This window comes from Mesocricetus auratus, unplaced genomic scaffold (assembly GCF_017639785.1).
Source record: "Mesocricetus auratus isolate SY011 unplaced genomic scaffold, BCM_Maur_2.0 Super-Scaffold_100676, whole genome shotgun sequence".
Lineage (NCBI taxonomy): Eukaryota > Metazoa > Chordata > Mammalia > Rodentia > Cricetidae > Mesocricetus > Mesocricetus auratus.
Genome location: NW_024429266.1, coordinates 35,053,650 through 35,077,593, shown reverse-complemented (window position 1 = coordinate 35,077,593; position 23,944 = coordinate 35,053,650). Strand labels below are relative to the sequence as shown.

Sequence of the window (23,944 nt, the reverse complement as noted above, 5' to 3'; positions counted from 1 at the left end):
GACCCTGTCTCAAAAAGGGGGGAATGGGGGTGGGGGGGATGGGACACTGGAGGAGGGGAGAGTCATCATCTACACCCCTTTGTTTGACTTCCCTTCCCAGGGGAGGGAAAACCTATTCTTCCCAATTTTGCACTTTTAAAACCAGTGAATATTTACTTCTTAGAACAGTTAACTGTGGCTTGGGAAACAGCTTGGAATATCTTTGATCTTTTCCCAATAAATGCAGTTTTAAAGAAATAACTGGGATGCATTGTGAAGACAACAGAGCCCTAAAGGCTTTGTTACAGCTTGATGCTGCCTTAGAGTCTAGAGAAACAAGTAAAAAGTCAAGAAGAAGAAAAAATTCCTTCTCCAATACTTACATCACGAGGCACCATGGCACTTTGCTGTGTCTGTGATGACTTGTCTGTACCTGGGGGACAAAGTTTCTTCTCCTTGGCCTCTCCTTTTACATATTTAACATCATACAGAAAGGAAATATCCCTTAAAATTAAGAAAAATATGTTTTAGAAGTAGATTTTTCTATAAGTGTGTAAACCTACCAGTGAGTAAAATATAAATTTTGGTCAGCAAAACTACTCTCATTACCACTTTTGTCTCCTGCTATCTGATTTTTATCATTTAAAATTATCTTCAGGGCTGGAGAGATGGCTCAGAGCTTAAGAGCACTGGCTAGTCTTCTAGAGGTCCTGAATTCAATTCCCAGCAACCACATAGTGGCTCACAACCATCTATAATGTGATCTCACACCCTCTTCTGGCATGCATGCCAGAACACTATATGAATAATAAATTCATTAATTAATTAATTTTAAAAATTATCTTCAAACATGGGGGAAAGGAAGAATGATTTCCTTACACTCTGTTTCAGAAGATGAGTCCATCATTGGAATGGATGGACTGATGATAGCAGCTTTCCAACCAAAAAGTTGGAAAGTGACAGCAGCAATGCCCTGTACCATCTGGAGAAACTCTGAAACTGTAGCATTGCCATTCCTCTTCTACCATCTGCCACGGTTAGCATCCATATAAGGACACTTCAGCGAGTGGCCCAGAGTCCTCCGGAAACCCATAAGCTTCCAATAAAGGTTGCCTAATGAAGGTAGAACAGTACTTGGTCGGGACTCTGGGCAAGTAGCTTAACTAGCACAATGGCAGCAGAGGAAGCAACCAAGACATGCAGAAGGGCTTGAGTAGGCCACTCCCACAGGGTTCACAGCTTTTGGAGGCAGAGCTCACTCACCTAGTTGGGGGGGGGTGGCCCTGGGTTTAACAACTAGCACAGTTTATTGACTGGAGGCTCCTTTGGTTGGTGAACCGACGCCTGGACCAGCAGCACTTCTCACCCCAGCAAGACTGGTGCATTCGACAGCAGTCTGCCCACATTCTCCTCTTCAACCATTGCAAACTTCTCATTCACACATTAACTCTTTCCTCCCCTTCAGCCTCGGATGAATCAGTTCTTTTTCCCATGGTTATTCCCACCATGTGTACACAGGACTCCATTTTGGTTCACAGCCCCAGAATCTCATTCCACCAGCGATAACTTGTGTAGAAAACTTCCACTGCCCACTAAGACACTCCCTGGCCTGGAATGCTTTGTGGCACTGTGATAAAACACTGACCCAAACCACCGGGGGCAGGGAAAGGCTTGTCTGGCTTCCAGATTCCAGATCATCATCCAGGGAAACTGAGGCAGGGACTAGAGAGGAGCTGTACTGACTAGCTTGGTCTCCACGGGTTCTTCAGCCTGCCTTCTTCCACAACCCAACACCACCTGCCACGGATGGCTCTGCTTCTAGTGGGAGGATCACTAAACAAGAAAATGCCCCCCAGGCATGCCCACGGGCCAATCTGATGGAGGCAATTCCTCAACTGACAGTCTATCTTCCCGGGTGGCTCTAGTTTGTACCAAGCTGACAAAGACTACCTAGTACAATCATAACAAGTCTTTTCCCTTTAAAAATCCTCCCTTGACAATGCATTGCTACTATGTCATCATGACGTATCTAGCTAGAATCGTATCTAGCTAGAATCGGACTATCGTCTATGTCTTCCTGTTAAATATCAAACCTCCTATTACCTCAAAGAAGAGATGTTCCCTTCTTTCTGAAACCATGCCCCAGAAATCTAGTGCAGACTTCCCTTTGCCAAGCTAATCTCTTAGTGGTTTTCTTCCACTGTCTAGAATACTTTCCCTGTATAATTACTGCTGTCTGAAACCAATCTCCTGGCTCTTTTATCTACCCCAACTGCTGCTTCTGGGAACTTGCTGAGTCCTCTAGAGATGCCCCCCCCCCAGAGTGTGCCCTTGCTGCCCTAGCACTCTCCTCTCTGCTTTCTCCCTTGGTGACGCCATCACGCCTGCAGTCCAGTCCCACTCTCTGTTTACTAAGGCTGTTGTCAAAATCGCATCAGAACTCAGTCCCTTCCCATCCTTTGACCTCAATATCCAATCGAACACTGATTAATCCTACAGTCACCCTTGTGTCATTAGAGTCAGTCTTCTTAGTTCCTGCCAACAGCAAATCTCTAATCCAATTTGTCATTACTTTTGATGTGGATCCCCAGGTCTCTAGAGTATGTCCTGTATACTTCTCTCAGACTTAGCTCCCTAAGGCATCATTATTTAATGTGCAATATTTTCATATGTCTCCATCCCTCCATCAACTTTAAAGTAGACTTTGGCCTGGTTTGTGCTCACTGTCTCTTCTCTCTCCTCTGTATTACTGATGCTACAGAAAATGCTGACCATGTATCCATTCCCTTTTCATCAAAGTGTATCCATTCCCTTTTCATCGAAGTGCAAGCGCTCTCATTTTCCTTGGAGTAGCTGCCTTGCTCCTCTGTTAGGAGGCCTCTAAACAAGATTGTGGGGAGCCAGCAAGATGGTCCTGTGGAGAAAGACTCTTGCCACACAAAGTCTGAAGACACAAATTTGATTAGTGGAACCCAATAAAGGTAGAAGAGAACCAAGTGAACAAAACTGTCCTTTAGCCACAAATCAGCTCACACACACACACACACACACACACACACACACACACACACACACACTACAATACTAATATCATTTAGGGAAAGCAAGATAGCTCGGTAATAAGAGCAATTACTAAACAAGCTGAGTTTGGTTGCCAGAATTCACAGTGCAAGGAGTAAACCGACTCAGGAAAGTTGTCCTCTGCTCTCCACTTGCATACTGTGGTATGACCACATACATGCAATAAATAAATAAGCATAATAGTAAAAAATAAGTAAATAAAGTCACAGTGGTGACGGGTAATTTGCACTGAAAATATGTCATGTGCAGGGATCATAACAGAAACCTAGTAAATATTACTGCATACATTTAAAAAATAACAAAAAACACCCAAAGAATGGAGGAGGGCACTGTAGAGGAGGCACAAATTAGAACAAAGTCTAATGACACCTCTGTATGAAAAAAATCCTAATAAGCCTGGCATGCTAGCACACACCTTTAGTCCCAGCTCTTAGGGCACAGACAGGTGGATCTCTGCTTGAGGCCAGGGGTGGGGGTTATATAGTTCTAAGCCAGCCAAAGCTACAGAATAACTGAGACCCTGTGTCTGTCTGTCTGTCTGTCTGTCTGTCTGTCTGTCTGTCTCTCTCTCTCTCTCTCACACACACACACACACACACACACACACACACGGGGGGGTGAGGGGCGACTTTTCCTTTGCTAACAGAAAGTACATGTGATGTCTCCGTGGAGCAAGTCATGTGAATGCCATATTCATATCAAGGAGCAGCAGGCACCACATTCATATGAGCACAGGTTTTATATCTTCCCACCTTTTTAAGTAATTATACAATTATGCACAACTCTGCATCTCCTATATTCTCACTTAGGTATCGAGGCACACCCTTAATCTCAGCACTTGGGAGGCAGAAGCAGGCAGATCTCTGTGAGTTCAAGGCCAGCCTCATGTACATACCAAGTTCCAGGTTAACCAGAGCTATATAGTAAGACCATATCTCAATATAATATTTTATTTCTTGTTTATTGTTGGGGATGTGGGTATGTGTGATGTGGGTTTGTGTAAAGTTGATAAATTTGACATGGGTATGTATGACATGGGTGTGTGTGATGTGGGTGTGTGATGTTGGTGTGTGATATGGATGTATGAGATGTGGGCATGTGTGATGTATAGATGCGATATGAAGGTATAATATTGGGGTGTGACATAGGGGTGTGTGCTGTGTGATTTGGGCCTGTGATGTTGCTTTTTGTGAGTGATGTGGGTGTGTGTATGATTTGTGGGTGTCATGGTATGGGGAGGTGTGATGTGGGTGTATGACATGGTGTGTGTGTAACATGGATTTGTGATATGGTGGGTGATGTGGGTGTCTGTGTTGTTGGTATGTGATGCAGGTGTGTAAGTGTAGGCACAGAGATGCCACAGCACTCATGTGGCAGCTGGAAGACCATTTTGGGAGTCGGTTCTCTCCTTTAACCCACAGGAACAGACTCAGGTTCCTAGGCTGCAAGGCAAGTGCATGGCCCCTGCAGGGCCATCTTGCTGGTCTCAATAATGTAGTCCATTTTCTGCATCCAATCATTTCCTGCTTAAAACCCTGAGATTCATTTAGTGCATTGAACACTGACTGATCAAGCCATCAGAAAAGAGTCTTAGCTTTGCCATTTGTATTTTATTGCTGTGCTCTGCATACTTGGCATTGCTGGAAAGCTACTCCTTGTTCCTACCAGTTGTGTACATCATTTTCTATGTGTGCAGGTCCAACACAGGTGTCACAGCGCTGAAAGCAAGATCTTAATGAAGATGTGGTATGGATGCCTGGAGAGCCATGCCTAAGTTTTGGCTGGCTGGATTTTGTTTGGTTTTGTTAACTTGACACAAGCTAGAGTTATCTGGGAAGAGAAACCTCAACTGAGGAAATGCCTCCATCAGATTGCTGGTATTCAGATTTCTTGAATAATGATTGAGGGAAGGCAGAGACAGGAGGATCTCTGTAAGTTCAGCCTGATCTACAGAGCAAGTTCCAGGACATCCAGAGCTACACAGAGAAACCCTGTATTGCAAACACACACACACACACACACACACACACACACACACACACACACACACACACACACACTGAACAAGGCATAGGGAGTAAACCAGTAATCAGCATTCAACCATGGCTTCTACTTCAGCTCCTGCCTCCAGGTTCCTGCCCTGGCTTCCCTCAGTGATGATGGAGTATGACATGAGAGCTGTAAAGAAATAATCATTTCCTCTCCGAGCTGCTTTTGGAACCAGTGTTTTATCACAGCAAGGGAAACCTAAGACAATCCTCATCTGTTGACAGAATCCTTCCTGGAGGTCATGGGACTGAGACTGTTCCTTGATGAATATAGGCTGTCCCCCTTCCATTTCTTGACTCGTGCCCTTCCATTTTACTGTCCTTGTTTGGTCTCCTCTCCCGACCCATTCAATCGCCTTCTTTCTCTACTTTGACAGTCCAGTGTTTATGATGAGCTCACAAACAATCAGGCGCAATTTCTCTGTCTGTAACCTTCATCACCTCTGTAAAGTCTCCTGCTGGTGAGGTCTATTCATGGGTCCTGGGATTACAGTGAGGATGGGGGTACTGGGGTCTCTATTCACAGTTTCTGGAGTTACAGCAAGAATAGAGGTGTTGATATCTGTATCCCTGGATTCTGGGGTTACAGCGAGAATAGAGGTGCTGAGATCTGTATCCCTGGGTTCTGGGGTTACAGTGAGGATAGAGGTGCTGAGATCTGTATCCCTGGGTTCTGGGGTTACAGTGAGGATGGGTTGCTGAGATCTGTATTCACAGTTTTTGTGGTTACACTGAGGATAGAGGTGCTGAGATTGTATTCACAGTTTCTGGGGTTACAGTGAGGATGGGGTTACTGAGATCTGTATTCTCTGGTTCTGGGGTTACAGTGAGGATAGGGATACAGAGGTCTGTATTCACAGTTTCTGGGGTTACAGTGAGGATGGAGTGCTGAGGTCTGTATTCTCAGATTCTGGGGTTACAGTGAGGATAGGGGGCTGAGATCTGTATTCACAGTTTCTGGGGTTACAGTGAGGATGGGGATACTGAGATCTGTATTCTCTGGTTCTGGGTTACAGTGAGGATGGGGATACTGAGATCTGTATTCTCTGGTTCTGGGGTTACAGTGAGGATAGGGATACAGAGGTCTGTATTCACAGTTTCTGGGGTTACAGTGAGGATGGAGTGCTGAGGTCTGTATTCTCAGATTCTGGGGTTACAGTGAGGATAGGGGGCTGAGATCTGTATTCACAGTTTCTGGGGTTACAGTGAGGATGGGGATACTGAGATCTGTATTCTCTGGTTCTGGGTTACAGTGAGGATGGGGATACTGAGATCTGTATTCTCTGGTTCTGGGGTTACAGTGAGGATAGGGATACAGAGGTCTGTATTCACAGTTTCTGGGGTTACAGTGAGGATGGAGTGCTGAGGTCTGTATTCTCAGATTCTGGGGTTACAGTGAGGATAGGGGGCTGAGATCTGTATTCACAGTTTCTGGGGTTACAGTGAGGATGGGGATACTGAGATCTGTATTCTCTGGTTCTGGGTTACAGTGAGGATGGGGATACTGAGATCTGTATTCTCTGGTTCTGGGGTTACAGTGAGGATAGGGATACAGAGGTCTGTATTCACAGTTTCTGGGGTTACAGTGAGGATGGAGTGCTGAGGTCTGTATTCTCAGATTCTGGGGTTACAGTGAGGATAGGGGGCTGAGATCTGTATTCACAGTTTCTGGGGTTACAGTGAAAACTGGGGGTGCTGCTACTTGATGGCCACAGTTTAAGAACTTCCCGTATGGCCAGGCAGTGGTGTCGCACACCTTTAATCCCAGCACTTGGGATGCAGAGGCAGGAAGATCTCTGTGAGTTCGAGGCTGGGCTGGACAGACAGCCTCCAAAACAATACAGAGAAATCCTGTCTCGTAAAAACCAAAAAAAAAAAAAAAAAAAGAACTTCCCGGGTGGACGTGTGGATAAACTGGATGAACATGGCATGCAAGGCATGCAGGAAGATTTTAATAAATGGAAAATACTTTCAAACGAATAAGTCACAATCTTCAAGAAACAAAATGTGACAGAGTATTTTTGGGAATGATACAAAACAATACACAGAATTTAATGACTTAATCTGAAACAGTGTAAAAAGGTTAAGGGTTCCCTTTGAAAAGACTCAGGAAATTAATCTATTCACAAATACTTTCCATGTCATGTTTCCTCTAAGATGTACAAAAACCATGGGCACTGACATTTATAAAATGCATAAAGGCCTTCTGTTTGATGGATCTTTTTTTTTCTCTTTATTCTTTTGGAGGCTGTCCTGGAACTCGCTCTCTAGACCAGGCTGGTCTCGAACCCACAGGGATCCACCTGCCTCTGCCTCCTGAGTGCTGGGACTAAAGGCGTGTGCCACCAACGCCCAGCTGTTTGATGGATCTTGTCCCTTTTAGTATAGTGCAAAAAAATCAAGAGAATAGAGGAAGAAGTATACAAATGCATGCAAAAAAGAAAAAATGAATGAACCAGGCCTGGAAGAAGGCTCAGTGGGTAGAGGGGCTTGCCACCAAGCCTGACAGCCCAAATTCAATCTGCAGGACCCATAATGGGTGGAAGGAGAAAACTGATTTCTACAAGTTTTCCTCTGATCTTACACATGGGACATGTCATATATATATGACATATATATATATATACACAAAATAGACAAATGTTTAAAAATTCAGCAAACCACCAGGTTTTGGTAGGGCATGCCTTTAGTTCCAGCACTCGGGAGGCAGAGGCAGGCAGATCTCTGTGAGTTTGAGACCTGGTCTACAAGAGCTAGTTCCAGGACAGCCTCCAAAGCCACAGAGAAATACTGTCTCAAAAATGGAAAAAAATAAGCAAAATGTACAGCCAGAATTCAAAGCTACCATACTGATAATAACCATAAGCCTATCCTTTCAGAATTATCACTTAACAGTTTTGTAAATTTCATAATTCATAATTCTACAGTGTTGCCATTCTGTGCCCTCCCAAGACTATCGCCCAAAATGAGAAAATAATTCTATCTATATGCATATATCCCACTCTCCTCCTTCTTTACCTTCCAGCTCCTGTTAGGGAGACAGGATGATCAATCAGATATTTGAATTTATTCCTTCGAACAGGGTACTGCCAGACGTGGTCTACAAGACGAGGAAGAGCACCCTGTGGAAAAAAAAAAGCAAAAGACACAAATGTCCAGAAGAGGGCACTCTAGTCAAAGAAAAGTTACCAATTTGAATCTTTACACCAAGGGCATGTGGATGCTTTACAGAGGAGCAAAATGTTTATTCAAGAACATGTTAAAAGGCAAATTAGAATATTAAGGGAGCAGAAACAATATGTTTGGTGAATTTACATAAAATCAGGTCAATAGATATACTCAAGCAATGGAAACATTTGCTCAAAAGATCTGAGGATTTTTTTGCTTCGGTTGTTTCTGGTTTTGTTCTTTTGGTTTTGTTTTTTGGGACTGGATCTCATTGTGTAGTCCAGTCTGGCCTAGAACCCATGATAATCCTCCTGATTCAGCTTCTGAAGTGGTGGAATTACCAGTCCCAGGCACCATGCTCAGCAAGATCTGAATTTTCTAGTTGGCAAGATGGCTCAGCAGCTCAAAGAGCTGGCAATCTGATGACTGTATTTCTCCCCAGAGCCCATGGAGGACACAGAACCAACTCCTGGAGCTGTCCTTTGACCCTGTGCCCAGACTCACACATGGAAGTCATTTAAAAATGTTTAATTTAAATCTGAATTTTAAAAGAGCATCTGAAATACATAACTTATGCTCACCAAAGACTTAATGAAGTGAATTTAAAAGAAAGATAATAACCCCAACCATTCTAGGTTTGTGTATACGTACCTTTGGGGCTTTAAGTTTCTTAGTAGGCAGTAAGTTTTCAGGACATGGACCAGCATTGGCTGCATAGTTCAGAGAGAGGAGAATTTCCTGGGGGATGAATTCATTTGGAAGGGAAGCAGGAAGGGGTTTGAGATGGTCCACCATGCTTCTTTTCTCCTTTAGCTCAGGGAGTGCTAAGACAGAAACAGGAAGGAAAAGCTCAGTGGAGTGCTCTGGGGGTTAAAGCTCCCCTGGCAAAGCACAGACCAGCTTCCAGCCCACAGATGGGTGGAGGGAGGGAGGAGGGAGAGCCTGGGAACATGGAGATACAAATAAACAGCTGGGCTGCAGAGTGAATGAGTGAGTGCTCCGGCAGCCTGGGCAACTGAGTGAGACTCCTGTTTCCATGTAAAAAGTGAACAGGGAGCCAGCTCAGGGTGTGCAAGTTCCCGAGGTGAAGCATCCATACCTCCTAAACAAGGAAAGGTTTGATGGGACTGTAGCAAAATATAAGTAACAAAACAAACTGAAAAACCCTAAGTGACAATAAACTGGAGAAAGTTTCAGTTTGAGAGGAAGGATGACTGTACTTGATTCTTATTCTACTACAAGCCTACATATATCATTAATTTTCCTTCCTTCCTTTTTTTTTTTTTTAACAAGGTATCACTATGTAGCTCTAACTATCCTGGAACTCCCTCTGTAGACCACGATGGCCTCGAACTCAGAGACCTGCCTGCCTCTGCTTCCTGAGTGCTGGGATTAAAGGTGTGAGCCACAAAGCCGAGCTCCAAGGACGGAAATTTTAAGAACTTTCAGAAAAATCTTGAGTCGTTTACAAATAGGCATATAGTACTAAGCTGTGTTTATCTTATCCACACCACTACAATTTTAAAGTTTCCTTAAAGTCAGAGAGCAAGGAGCCCAACAGGAGCTGTTTCATACAGCTGTTAGTATTTAATCGAAGAGGAAACAGGATGCTGACTGCGGCCAGGCTGTCCGAGAAGGGGGGATGGATTGTGAAGTCCGTCAGTGGCCACGATGGTTCTATCCATGACATCGCTGAAGTTTACCTTTCGTCTCCTCCTTGACAACAGAAAGTTTTGACTGTTTGGCCTCAGGTGTTGATGGAGAGTTCAGCGAAGTTCCCGACGCTTTGCGGAGAGACATCATAAGCAATGCCTCTTCTCACTCTCAAAACTATTCCTCTAGAAAATTCACAAACAAATCAAAATCGTGCAGGGACTTTCAGGCCGCCCCGCAGTTCTGCAGGCAAAAAAAGCAAATGGACAGAGACCCCTGGAGGGTTTATGTTCAGATTGGAATTCAGAATTCAGTTAGCATGGTTTCCCTTCCCTGGGGAGTGTTCTCTCGGACAGCCTGGCACGTCAGAGAGGTGTGTGTGGGTCAGAGTCAGGACCTAGCCCCGGCAAGTCAGAGTCCGCCCTACGCGGTGGGTGGGCGGGTCAGCGCGGCCCAGCTCCACGGGCTCGGGTCGGGCAGGGCTCCCACGGTCCCTTCAGCAGAGGCCGGCGGACACTAACACCGCAGCTGAACCCACAGATTGTGTTTCCCGCCAGGCCTCGGTCGGTAGGCCCTTTCTTGGAACGCCCTGCGTCGTCATAGCAACGCAGGACCCCGTGCCCTAGCAACCAGTGGTGTGGGCTGCCTCCGGCGGCGCCGTCACAAAAAAAAAAGAGAGAAACAGATGGAACAGTCTCCATATAGCTGTTTCTGTGTGCCTTTAATCGTGCATGGTAGCAATAAGGAAGACAAATATTTAATCGGGCTGTTGTCTCGGAATGAGACAGTCTCTAGTGGATGGGCTTCCGGCTGCGGACTGCGCAAGCGCAGGCCCAAGTGGCCACCCATCTCCCTCAGAGACTTCTCTGCGGCCCCGCCCGTGCGAAAGGGTATTGGTAGGAGTTGTTTCCGTCCTTGAGGTATTTTTATTGTTTTGGCTATTTTCTGAATCTCCCGTGTGGCTTCACACTCACAGAGATCCTCTTGCCTCTGCCTCCCATTTGTTGTAGTTAAAGGCGTGTGCCACCACGCCAAGCCCTACAAGTTCCTCTTTACAGCATGTGGACAGGGTTTTCATATTCATCTCTGAGTGCTCAGGTATGAGCCTGCAAATCTCGCGTCTGGAGCCCAGAGAGTGGGAAGTAGGCCAGTATCAATATTTAACGTAGCTTTATTAAAACATAAGACTTTAAATTAGCACTTTTTTTTTAAAAGAAAGGAGTTGGCGCCGGGCGTTGGTGGCGCACGCCTTTAATCCCAGCACTCCTGAGGCAGAGGCAGGTGGATCTCTGTGAGTTCGAGGCCGGCTGGTCTACAGAGCGAGTTCCAGGACAGTCTCCAAAACAATACAGAGAAACCCGGTCTCGAAGAACAAAAATAAATAAACAAAAAAATAAATATAAAGGAGTTGGCTGCAGAGCCCAGGTTGACTTCAACCTTTGAAATCCTCCTGCCTCCATCTGGAATGCTAGGTTCACAGGCATGCACTAGCACACCTGAATTTATTTGAAGTTTTCCAGAAGAGATACTTCTTACTATCTAGGAAATTTAACTACAGTTTAGCCAAATACTTCCCACGGGCTCTAAAATTGCAATGTCTCATGTTGTGTAGTTGGTGGCAGTGGTGTGTATGAGTATGTGTGCATTTGCGTGTGCTTTACAACGCTCAGGAACAAGGCCAGAGCCGTCAGCTCTAGCTCTGTATCATTGTTCAGTTCGCACCTGATGTGCCTACGGGGAGAAATAGCTTCAGTGCCAAGCAGTACTTAGCGCGTGATAAAAAACTATGAGAATAACCTGTCTCACTGAACAGTAAATCAGGCTTCTACCGAGAGCAAAGTGAGCAGCCATGCCAGCCTTGAATATGGAATCCCATGAGAGCTTTCTCTTGTTAAATTTACAAACTGTTAACTCAGCTTTGTAAATCAGATGCACAAACTTGGTTGAGGCCAAATGGGCCCTAAACTTCCATAACCTCGCCCCCCACCCCATGTTGTTTCTTGCCTCTGCATGGCAATGAGTAGCCAGGAACACTTAATCCCTGAAGCGACTTCTCCCATCTCACTGCCTTGCGCTGTACAAATAGGTGGGAACACTTAGGTCGTAGAAGGTAAAAGGAGTTACTTTGTGCCTGTTGCTCCCATAGGTGCTTCCATGGAAAGAATATCGTAATTCCAACTACTGATCATGATGCATCCCTATGCTCAGATTGTTTGGAGAGGAAACGCCAGTACACTTGTGCTGCTATAACAGAATACAAGATGGGCAGTCCGTGGAGAACGGCACTTATGTCAGGTGTGGAGACTGGGAAGAGTCAAGTGCTGGCAGGTTCAATCTGCTAGCTCAGTAATCTCAGCACTTGGAAGGTTGTGGTCTGGGCTGTGGAAACTGTCTCAACCCCAGCCCCACCTCCCCAAAAGCGACCACAGTAGAGAAGCTAGGGTGAGTCAATGCCACTGCAAATGCAAATAGGGCCCGGTGTATGTACTGGTAACCTGTAACCTAATTCTCTCCATTAGCCGGGTAAGAAAGTGCTGCTCAGTTATGTCTTCTCCTTCAGCTACCGTTGGCATATAAAGCTGCCTGGAAATAAGATGATAGACACTTACGACCATGAGGTAATAATGAATGCAGAGAAGTTACTTGGACAACAGAACTAGGTGTGTCTGTTAGCTTACTCCTCCTCTCCTCTTGAGACAAAGGTCTCATCATGTTGCCCCAGCTCATTTACAACTACTAGACTATGCTAGCCTTGAACCTGCAGCCATTCTGCTTCTGCCTGAGTGATGGCCCATGCCCGATAGTTTATGCTTCTCTGTGGTGCTGAGGATGCTCTAAAGCGTCATGGCTACCATGTTTAAAAATATCCTAAAACTTCTTAAATTATGCATTGTGGTCCCAAATAGTCTTGTGTAACGAATGTGGGATTGGAAAAAAAAAAAAACAGTAAAAGTTTCTGAACCTGCAACAACCAAAAATCATTTCAAAAGTGAAATGTGTGATGAATCCAGTGTTTATAACAGCACTCGCCAAGCTGTATCATGTGAACTCACCACAGTCTTAGTTCTGAGTAAACAACATGACCCCAGGAACACCACTTCAAACTCCTCTGCTTGGATCCCAGTCTGTGCTATTGTTATAATGTTTGATTTTATAGATTTACTTGTATTTCCTTGAAGTTGTGTGTGTGTGTGCATGTGAAGTGTCCCACCCGAATGCAGAAAGATCAGTCTCCACACATGCATACACTACACACACTGAGGGGCTTTTCTAAATATATTTATTTATTTACCACATTCTTCACATATGCAATATTTCGCAATTTGGATTTGAACACAAATTTAAGAAATTTTCAGAGGAATGTGAACAATACATTTTAAACAAATTGATCACACCAGTGATTAAAAATCTCCAAGAAGAGGTAATCAAAATTCAGAAAGAAAAAGCAAACAAAACCAGAAGCTATCTATCTTTAGTCTCTCTCTCTCTCTCTCTCTCTCTCTCTCTCTCTCTCTCTCTCTCTCTCTCTCTCTCTCTCTCTCTCTCTCACACACACACACACACACACACACACACACACACACACTTATAAAGTTTTGCTCCTGTGACCTAGGACATGCAGACCTGATTTGCAGGAGCCACTGCACAGTCCAAAGGACAAGGCCTAGACCAGGGCTTCTGCTCTCTTCACACCCAAGAATGAGCACATTGACTCACAGGCTGCATCTTACTGAAGCTACCCTTCAACAAGACAGACACCACCACAGGCCCTGTATGCCGTCCACTCACCTGAAGGCATGTTGAAATAGAGTCAAGATGAGGGTGAACATATAAAAAGGGGAATACCTGCATCTTTCCATTTAAACACACAACTTGAGGCAGTTCTGAAAATAATCCATTCTTTTTCTCAAGTCTAAATTAGCTATTTAAAAGCATTTTACAGAAGAAAAAAATCCATAAAGATTAAAAGACTCCAGAACTTTCCTACCAACTTACAGCTGATTGTTGCTATCTGCTGATTTCTCGGTTGCCTATTGAACAGAGGTTGGAGAAGGGCTCCAATTTCTGTTTCATCAACTAGCTGAATTTATTTCCTATATAAACTGGGCTTATATGTAATGCTTTATTTCAACAAAGGGTCGAACACTCCATATATTTCAAAATTATGTGCATAAGTGGTTTTCTTGTATGGTCACTTAAAATCATAGTTATCACCATTCACGAGTCTTATAGGAAATACTAAATCCCTTACCTTGTAGACAAGAAAGCATCATTCTTAACTAAAAAGAATTTTCACCCATTGGCACAACAGATAACAATACATGGTTTTATTGTGTTTTTAAAGAGTTCAGACAGCAGTTTTTAGGAAAGACTCCTGCTAGGCAACCAGCAATGTGGTAGCCAGTCTTTTTTCACAGAAGAACCTGCCTCCTTAAGGGGACTATACGTGTGATGTTTAAGACACTCTTATAATTCTAAGTGGTTCGCAGTCCTACACATGGCTACCACCTAGAATATCGGGAGGAAACCAATCCCTATTGAAAGGCCTTGTTGGGTGTGGCAGCATAGGTTTGTAAGCTCTGGCACCTGAGAAGGCTGAGGCAGGAGGATGTGAGGTCCACGCCAGCTTGGGCAGCAGAGAAAGAGCTTGTCTCAAAACAGATGGGTGAGGGGGAAGAGCAACTTTGATCCGTGCAACAAATGCAACATTGAGAACCGCTACAGAGTGACACCCTTTTCTGAAAATGCATACATAGGACTTCACAGAAAGGGGCACCCTAAAATCCTGTCCCCTTGCTTCAGAATATGACTAAGTTTCAGACTATTCTGCTCCCTCATTATGTTCAAAATGCAATTACATAAAAGTGATTTAGTTTAGCTGCACAATGTTGGCGCACACCTTTAAATCCCAGCACTTGGGGAGGCAGAGGCAAGCTAATCTCTGTGAGTTTGAGGCCAGCCTGGTCTACAGAGCAAATTCCAGGACAGCCAAGGCTATACACAGAAACCCTGTCTCAAAAAACCAAAACCAAACCAAACTAAAACAAACAAACAAATGAAAACCAAGTGGCTGGATGGCTTTAGTCTGTAGGACACATGCCAGGACTTAATAGGCTCTATTCACAGCAGGTGGTTGCGGTTCTGTGACAGTACAGGACACTATTGTTTGGGAACATTCAGAGGCAGCTTCAATGCATCTAGACATGTGGTGAATAAAGCAGGTGATAAACCTGGAGACACTTGGTCCAAATTAAGAGTGATTATTAAGGAACATTACCTTCTTGTGAGAGTCAGAATGATTTTTTAAAACCACTCTGAAAAGATTTCGAAAGACTGTACAGGCAGTCTCTCAGATGGCTGTGCCATGGAACAGTACCTGTGCTAGCAACTTGTAAGGCTCATTTCTTTGGGCAGGAGGCTGAACTATGCACAATCCTCACACACAGTCTTACCGGTGCACAAGCACAGCGAGTACTCCCACCTCAGAACTTGGAAATGTCACAGAATGAGTACATGTCCTTACAAATAATTGCATAGTATTTTATTTCATCTAAAAATATACTGTTAAAAGTATAATGACGGAGCGGATGCTTCAGAAGCCAGCTTCTGGATCCCTAGTAGCCGCTTAGGAGTACTAGAGAGATTAACACTTCCATTATGGACTCGAGTCTTTAACAAGAAAGTCACTACTTGTTAGACAATAAAGCAACTGTACCAAACTTAAAAGCTAAAAGAAAATAAAAATTTGGGAGGCATGGGTAGGAGGTCAGTCGGGTTCTAGGCTAGCCAGGCTACATAACAAGTTCAAGTCCAGCCTGGGCTACTTAGCAAGACCCTGCATCTAAAAACCCAAACCAGTGACAATAAAATCTTCTACAGAATTTCTGCTAGCATAATTTAAACATATGACCAGCTCAGCAAATATGTTTTAAAATGACCTTTGAAGTTTCAAAAGGGAATGTATTTTCCCCTTCATACTTCTGACCCTTGAATTTGTACTGGTATTGAGTTCAAGGTAAAAGAAAGCTAATTCTTTTTAAAAAAATCACAACATACAGAAAATTTTAAAAAAAGAAAAAACAGTAGTCCAGAACTTTCAGAAAAAAATACAACACTGGGTGAGGGTGTGGCTCAGTGTGCTGCCACTAGGCAAGGCCCTGATTCCATTCCCAGCACAGAAGCAAAGCAAAACCGAATAGCAACAAAAGGTGTGAGCAGAAAGCACAAGATTATCTTTGGAAAGTAGGTATTTTCTCTCTTTCTACTAGAAATGACAAAATATTTCTCCCCAGTTGCACAGTTAGCCAGCTCACCTCCTAAGAGTGTGCACAAAAAACTTCTAAGACACAGGTACTGAAATGATTTCTTCCTAAATGTTTTGGCTAATTCATGGTCAAGATATGCTTAGTCTCTCCTTGGACAGAACTAAGGAAACAAACAGATAAAACCACCAAGGCTTGAGCTGAGATAACCCCCCAAAAATCAGCCATTACCTCAGCCATTGGTATCCTTTCTCCCCCAAAGGAAACAAACCAAAAATAATAACTTAGTGAACCGAGCCCAGCTTCAGGTGAGCCATCTGGAAAGGCAGGAATGGTCCAAACAATGTGGTGTAGATATATTCAGGAACTGCTGAAGATGGCTGGCCGGAATCAGGAAGTGTCCATTCCTCAGAGGCAAGAAAGGAGGCAGAGCCCAGGCTTCTAAAACACGTACTGACAAGTCCAGGAACGTGGCCGGACATAATCCAGAAAGGTGGGCTATGATGGGAGAAAGAGCAGAGCAGTTTGTTTGTGTTCACAGTACATGTGAATTAGGTATATGGGGTAGGGAGCAGCTGAATGTTAATATTGTGCATCTTTAAACCCACCCCCCAGCATTTCAGCGACCTTTAAGGTTTGAAAAACTCTCTCACTCAAAGATATTGAGATGTTTTCCACCAACAGTACCCATTAATTCAACTGAGAAGTTCTGTAAGAAGTTCCCTAAGTTCAGTAAACACCATTCTGTGGACCATGGATCAAACGGTAAGTAGGCATGGTATCTCTTAAGCATCTTGACACATTATTTTAGCAAAAGTTAGTTTCAGTCTAAAATCTAAATAGAGGTAGGACTAGGACAATAAAGTATGTGCATACGGCTATAACACAAGGTTTTAAGTTCATGATTCACTTCAATAGGAAGTACTTTGGAAGTTCCAAAACAGGGAAGATGGAACAAGAATTCAAGATGCTTCCTTGGCAAGTAAAGCATGCAACCTGGGTCTCATCAGTAGGGGAATAAAATCTGGCCCGTGGGACCTGAGGATAAAGAACAGCATGACCAGGGACAGAATTCAGAGCATCAGATGCACAAAAGGTTTCTGCAGGAAATAAGGAGCGAGAATTGAGGGTGTGTGACAAAAGAGAGCTTATGCAGAGGTCCATGGGGAGACTCGTAACTCAGCGGTGGATAGCCACACTCAGGTGTGGTTCCTGGGAAAAATACCCAGGAAAGACATATCAACAGGGAATCTCAGCCTCATACAAATTGAGAATTATCCATCTACAGGTTTAAAAAAAAAACACAAAACCTAAGAATGAACAAAACCCAAACATAACCACAAGGGGGAAAAACAAAAAGAATGGTAAAATCAAGGGAAATGCAGCCCCGACATCAGATTATTACTTTTGGGGGGCTGGAGGGACAGAGGTGAAAAATTCCAAGTCTCAGAGGAAGGGATGCATATGCCATTGGGAAAACCCTGGAGATAACGAAGAAGGGTGAAGGAATGAGCTGCTCAGGAGAGTAGTCAGACTGGGAAGTGAACTGATGCTCGTGTCCTCCCTCCCTCCTTTCAACTCAGACTCACACCCTCTGTAACACCAGCCCCCTTCCATCTGGGGCGACACCCAAGCTGGGCTGGCCACTCACATTTTTCAGAGGACAGTGCTGGCGGGCATACCATTCTTGAGAATAAAAGCACAGAATGACTCCATGGCCCAGGAAGAGAGAAGCCCATACCATAATGTTCCAGATTGGCCTTTTCCGGCTGTCATTGACAATAAAGTTAAAAGCCACTAAAGTGAGAAAGAGAATAAAAATACAGTTATTAAAATACAGTCCACCAGGGATGCGGGCTCAGACACAGGCCGTGGCTGAGTCCCAGCAGTGAGCATTCATAAGCATCTTTTATCCTGCTGTCACTCACTCTACAAGTAAATGATGCTTAACTATTGAAATTATCAGTCCTAGTTAGCAGGAAACAGGTGAAAATACATCTCATGGAATTATTCTTATGAGTTCCTCACCACACACTCAAACACGGACCTGTTTTCAGGAGTTGCACAGTGACTGTTTATAATCGGTCCCCAAGAGGCTACCTAGCTCACATGCTCCCTCCAGTGTGTAAACACCTGTAGACACAGCTGCATATTACTATTCATATAACTGCATATAACTTTGGCCACCTGCTAAACCAACTGCCTTGAAACGGTGTTGGCATCTGGATTTTCTAAAGTGACTTCATAGTTTCCTTCCCGTTTCACTTTCTCCTTTAGAGTAAGGGCAATAAACACAGCAGGCCAAGTCACTCACTTCCAAAGAACATGAAGAGTACGAAGAGCACCGGGTAGAAATAGCTCAAGCAGACAGCGAGGGCGTATTCATGCACTACAGCTGACAAGGCGAAGACAGCCAACATGGCAGCAGATCTGAACCTCTTCGAGAAAAACTAAGGTACAAAGAAAATACCAGAGAGTTAGTAACTTTAAAAAAAAAAAAGTAAGACATGATTACCATGCAGTAAAGGCACCTGCCTAGTTATGTTTGATTTTCCAAGCCTTTACCTTAGGTTAACCCAAATCTATTAAAATATTTACAAAAACATGCTCAATACTAGTTTTGATATGAAGTGTCCTGCCTGGAGGTTCACATGCTGAGGGCTTGGTTTCCAGATTGTGGTGCTATTGTGAAAAGTTCTAGAAACATTACTGAGCCAGGTTTCATGTACTGCAGGCCAGTCTTGAACTCCTGATCTTTTAGCCTCCACCTTCAAATGCTCACACGACCACACCAGGCTCAGATTTCAATCATCAGAGGGACACTGTTTAAAACGCAGGGCAGGTGCCCTTTTCAGAACTAGGATTTAAAAACAAGAGACTTGCTTCAGCCCAACATGGGGCTTCAAGGTGAGTGAGAGAACTCAGTTTGAATGCCTGTCTCCTTAGGATGCCATCGGTCACTGAGGTGGATGATTTCAGAGACACCAGTGTTAACCAGAAGTACAGGCTGTGCTTAGTTACTCTTAAATATATTATGTTCCAAAGCATGGCTTACACAACCTAGTCTCAGGTCGGGGAGTTGTAAATCCACAGTAGTTCTCTACTTTTAACAAAGAAACAAATCCAAATTTAAGTGGGTATGGTGGGCAGGGGCAGAGGAATACTTGCAAATTCCAGGTGTACCTAGTCTATAAAGGGAAGGGGGTGAGAGAGAGAGCTACAAGGGGAGTGAGGAGGATTGAGAGAGAGGGGCTAAAGGGAGATTATTTGTGAGCAATGAGATTCCTAAAGGTCCTTGGTAGATGGCTCTCTAAGAATTATAACTTTGTAACTAGGTAGTGAAGTCCAGAGAAAGGCACGGTATTGTCCTAGTAATGTACATAATGGTTTCCATGCTCAATACCATTCACAGCATATAGGTTCTTAGATGTGAACTTTTAAGAAAATTGACAAGAAATTATAACACCTTCTTCACAGGTAATTAAACACAACTTTTTCCAGCTGTGCAACACTAAAAAAAATTCAAGTTTGCTTGGCTAGCTTTCCCGATATTGTTTGTTTTAAGACAAGGTCTTACTGTGTAGCTCTGGTTGGCTGCCCTAAAACTTAGAATGTAGATCAGCTTGGCCTTGAACTCCAGAATCCACGTGGCTCTGCCTCCGAAGTGCTGTGAGGTGTGTGCCACAATGCTGGACTTCTTCATAAAGATTAACTTACGGTATTTTTATGTGTATATGGGTGGACCGAATGCACATAGGTACATACATAGGCCTGAGGGCAGTATCCAATACCCTGTAGTTACATGTGGTTATAAGCTGCCCAATGTGGGTTCTGACAACTGAACCCAGGTTCCCTGCAAGGGCAGCACGCATTCCTAACCACTGAGCCATCTTTCCTGGCCCCTTGGAATCACCATTTCTTACATAACATCAACTAGGTCTTGCTGTTTACCCAGAGGAGGTCCTTGTAAGCATAGTAGTAGAGCCAGTCATGGACCACCACATTCCAGGTCCTGTAGTAGTTGGAGTATGATGTAGAGTTCCACCAGTCCTGAGAGAAAAGGAAAGGTATAAAATCACACACTGTAAAACCCCTGGCCATTTCCAAAGAGCACACATGACTGACAGAGAGCTTGAAGGACACTATGATAAAATTGTTAGTTCCCACACTGATGCAGTTAGTAGTCAATACTAATGCATGTTAGCACTATACATAGTAAGGCTCTAGGTGCATTTTGTCTCATTATCAAATAAGTTATGATGGAAGACATAGAACACACAACCATTCACATCTAATGTTTGCCTCCACAGCTATCAGTAAGCTTCCTCTCCACCTTGTTAAACACAAGAGACCTGAGCACACATGGGGGCAGGCTGATTGGGACCTGGCAACAACACTTAATTATGAAGGGAGTGAGATGGTGGTTCTAATGTCCCTTTTGTAGTTTTTGCTCCCAATTTGAAGGTAAAACTAATAGAATCAGACATCCAAAATCTGCCATCCACATTTACTTGAGAAAGGAGTGGGAGATGAAGTCAAAACAAAAATTTTGACAAGGCCAGCTTTGGAAGTCTAAGAATACCATTTGAAGCAGAAATAACACCTTTGAAAATGAAAGGAGTTATTTCCCTTGGGAACCACTCACCAGTCAAAAAGGACTAACATGCTAGGGCTACTCTATAAAAGCCAGTGGCCAATTTGAAATGCACAGTGAGGAGTCGGCATAACGCCCTTGGATAAACACTTCCCACCAGTCACCAGTACCTCACGAGCCAACAGAGGCTCTATGCTCTTTGTGGCGGCGGGACGAAGAAAGGCCAAGACAAAGTGTAACTATACTGTAGTCTAGGCTGGCCTGGAACTCATGGTAAAATCCTCCTGCCTCAGCCTCCTGAGTGCTGATTTTAGAGCATGTAACAGCATTCATTTGCTATCTAAAGGGAAGAGGCGTCAGAGGGTTATACTAACTGCACATGCATGTATCAGAATTTCAGATTTAACATTGGTAAAACTGGGAGAGAAAAGAGAATTATCTCATGGTATCTGTGTCAAAAAGCTGGCAATACCAACCAACATAGGTCAATACTCAGCAATATGGAAATAAAACGGAACGCAAAGGCAGGCACGGTAGCTCCAGTCACAGTGCTTGCTGCCAAGCCTGACACCCGACTACCACCTCTTGAACACACATGCATTCGTGGTGCATGTGTGTCCCACCCCAACCCCACTCATTTTCTTTAATTGATTAGAAATGCCAGGCATGGTGGCGAATGTCTTTAATCCCAATACTTGGGAGGCAGAGGCAGGCCAATCTCTGAGTTCAAAACCAGCCTGATCTACAGAGAAAATTCCAGGACGGCCAGGGCTACATACATACATACATACATACATACATACATACATACATACATACACCATAATGTGAAAAGGTGAGAACAAGTATACAATACCTTATAAAACATCCTGTCACCAAAGCGTAACATCTCAGCAAAGGCATTGAGCCAGCAGTGCAAAAAGGCAAAGAATGTAAGGAATAGCATCAGCACACCTGAAAACAAGAAAGACAATCTCAAGTCTTTCCAAGCAGCTCACGTAGTCAGCCATCATCAACAACACTCCAGTGTACGTTTAGTGGGACGCTGCTGCAAAGCCTGAGGGTATTCCAGCTTACCCATTTCAAGCCTGAGGGTATTCCATCTTACCCATTTCAAGCCTGAGGGTATTCCAGCTTACCCATTTCAAGCCTGAGGGTATTCCAGTTTACCTATTTCAGAGGTCATACAATACACCTTGGAAAGCCAGGGTTTGGTTTTTTGTTGTTGTTGGGGTTTTTTTGTATCCTTTAAAAATATAATAATGTATTTCTATGTAATTTTAACAGAAAATAGATGATTCCAGCCTGTTTTAAAGAAATGCCTGGCCGGGCAGTGGTGGCGCACGCCTTTAATCCCAGCACTCGGGAGGCAGCAGGACAGCCTCCAAAGCCACAGAGAAACCCTGTCTCGAAAAACCAAAAAAAAAAAAAAAAAAAAAAAAAGAAATGCCTGGACATGCCACTAAACTTGGTGCCCAAGACCCTTTAACTCTTCCTGGGTGCTGCAAACATCTACAATGGGGCTTCTGCCATTCCAGGAGGACACTCCAGGGCTTGCTATCTGTCCTTTTGTCCAAAAACCTTCCCACCACTTTTCCCCAAACAGTATGTGGTTTTTTGTTGTTGTTGTTGTTGTTGTTTACTTCTCCAGCATATTTTCCAATGCCCAATGCTAAAAGTCTACAAAGGCCATTCTATTTATACAGTACTTTCACACTGTACTGTAAAATACTCATTGCATGCCCACCTATTTTATTCACTTGCTCAAAAAAGATTTATACAGTGTTTGCTGGCCTATACAGGGTAAATTAAAATGTCTGTGATTCCAGTCCCAGGTGATCCAATACCCTTTTCTGGTCACTGCAAGCACATGGTGCACATACATTCAGGGAAATAATACACATAAAATAAAAAAATAAAAATAAATACTCTCAAAATATGATCCTTAATCTCAAGGACTTTGCAGTCAAGTGAGTTAGAGGGTGTGTGTGTGTGTGTGTGTGTGTGTGTGTGTGTGTGTGTGTGTGTGTGTCTGTGTCTATTCATGTTATAGGAATATCTAAAAGAAAGGAAAGGGAGATAGTGACAACAGTAGTTAAGTATAGACAAGAAGGTTAAGTCAAAGAAGCTCTGGAGGTTAAGTCAAAGAATTTCTGAAGTGCAAGCTCCCCCAAGTACACACTGTGTGTGCATCATCTATAGCTGCCCTCAGCATTGGCACACAGTAGGTAGGAACTTGTGTGTTACTGGGAAAAAATACATGGACTGAAAGAAACTAGGAGACAAGTATGATGAAAAGCAGAAAGATAAGAAATAGTGACAAATTGAAACTTCAAAATGTGGTTAGAGCATCCCATGTCTCCTAGAGGTCACTCTGGAAACAGTTAAACCATCTATCTGGTTTAGCATCAGAAGATTACTGGTGGGGACTTTAACTATGGGTATCTGATGGCCTGGTGAGATTAAAGATTATAGAGAACTGAAGAGGAAAAGGAAGTTACACAAATTGTGGAGGAAACAAACTCAGTGAGAAGTGAAACTAGGAGGACATTTCACTTCTAGAGCAGATGAAGAAGTGGTGGGTGGATATATGTACAGCTAAGTTCATAGGAAAAAGCAGGGAACTAAAGGTGCCTACGGACAGCAGCTTCCTGCTTTCTTCCTCACCATATATGGATGGACAAGTGAATGAGCGTCTAGGTTACCTGGCAAGATGGAGTTAAACACACACAGAACCAGAACACGAGCGCTGAAGGGTTCCTGTTTGATATTCCGGAACAATGGGGCACAGAGTCTCTCAAAGATGTAGTATACATAAAACAGACAGCCAAAAACCTAGAACATAGCAAAGAAACAATGACAGCTTCATAAAGAAATACACATACAACTAATATTTACATACATATCATTTAACCCCAGTCTATAGAACGGTCCACTCCTTCAGAGAGATACTCAGGCCTCAATTAACCAAGATTTTCCTAATCATTCATTAAATGAGGTTTTTTGTTGTTGTTTAAAGATTATATTTTGCTGTACAGCTAAGGCTGGCTTTAAACTCAATAATCCTCCTTCCTCAGCACCCTGAGTACTGGCTTTATACATACATGCCAACACAGAACCCACATGGCAGCTCACACCTGTCTGTAACTCCAGTTTCA

General features: G+C 43.6%; 2 protein-coding genes across 3 annotated transcripts in view; both read right to left on the bottom strand.

The window, feature by feature from the left end:
* Axdnd1 (axonemal dynein light chain domain containing 1) overlaps positions 1-10,482 on the bottom strand; it is a 64,408-nt gene extending 53,926 nt beyond the window's left edge. Inside the window, exons 1-4 of the mRNA XM_040739116.1 lie at positions 9,980-10,482; positions 8,928-9,100; positions 8,127-8,230; positions 363-483 (exon numbers count right to left, since the gene is read on the bottom strand). Of these exons, the coding sequence (XP_040595050.1) occupies positions 363-483; positions 8,127-8,230; positions 8,928-9,100; positions 9,980-10,079 (498 nt within the window). The 5' untranslated portion in view covers positions 10,080-10,482. The remainder of the gene's footprint in view (positions 1-362; positions 484-8,126; positions 8,231-8,927; positions 9,101-9,979) is intronic.
* A 3,760-nt stretch (positions 10,483-14,242) lies between these two features.
* Soat1 (sterol O-acyltransferase 1) overlaps positions 14,243-23,944 on the bottom strand; it is a 43,030-nt gene continuing 33,328 nt past the window's right edge. For both annotated transcript variants that reach the window (XM_005071310.4, XM_021227876.2), the window contains exons 11-16: positions 23,492-23,621; positions 21,643-21,740; positions 20,144-20,242; positions 18,507-18,642; positions 17,844-17,989; positions 14,243-16,690 (exon numbers count right to left, since the gene is read on the bottom strand). In XM_005071310.4, the coding sequence (XP_005071367.1) occupies positions 16,634-16,690; positions 17,844-17,989; positions 18,507-18,642; positions 20,144-20,242; positions 21,643-21,740; positions 23,492-23,621 (666 nt within the window). In that variant the 3' untranslated portion in view covers positions 14,243-16,633. The remainder of the gene's footprint in view (positions 16,691-17,843; positions 17,990-18,506; positions 18,643-20,143; positions 20,243-21,642; positions 21,741-23,491; positions 23,622-23,944) is intronic.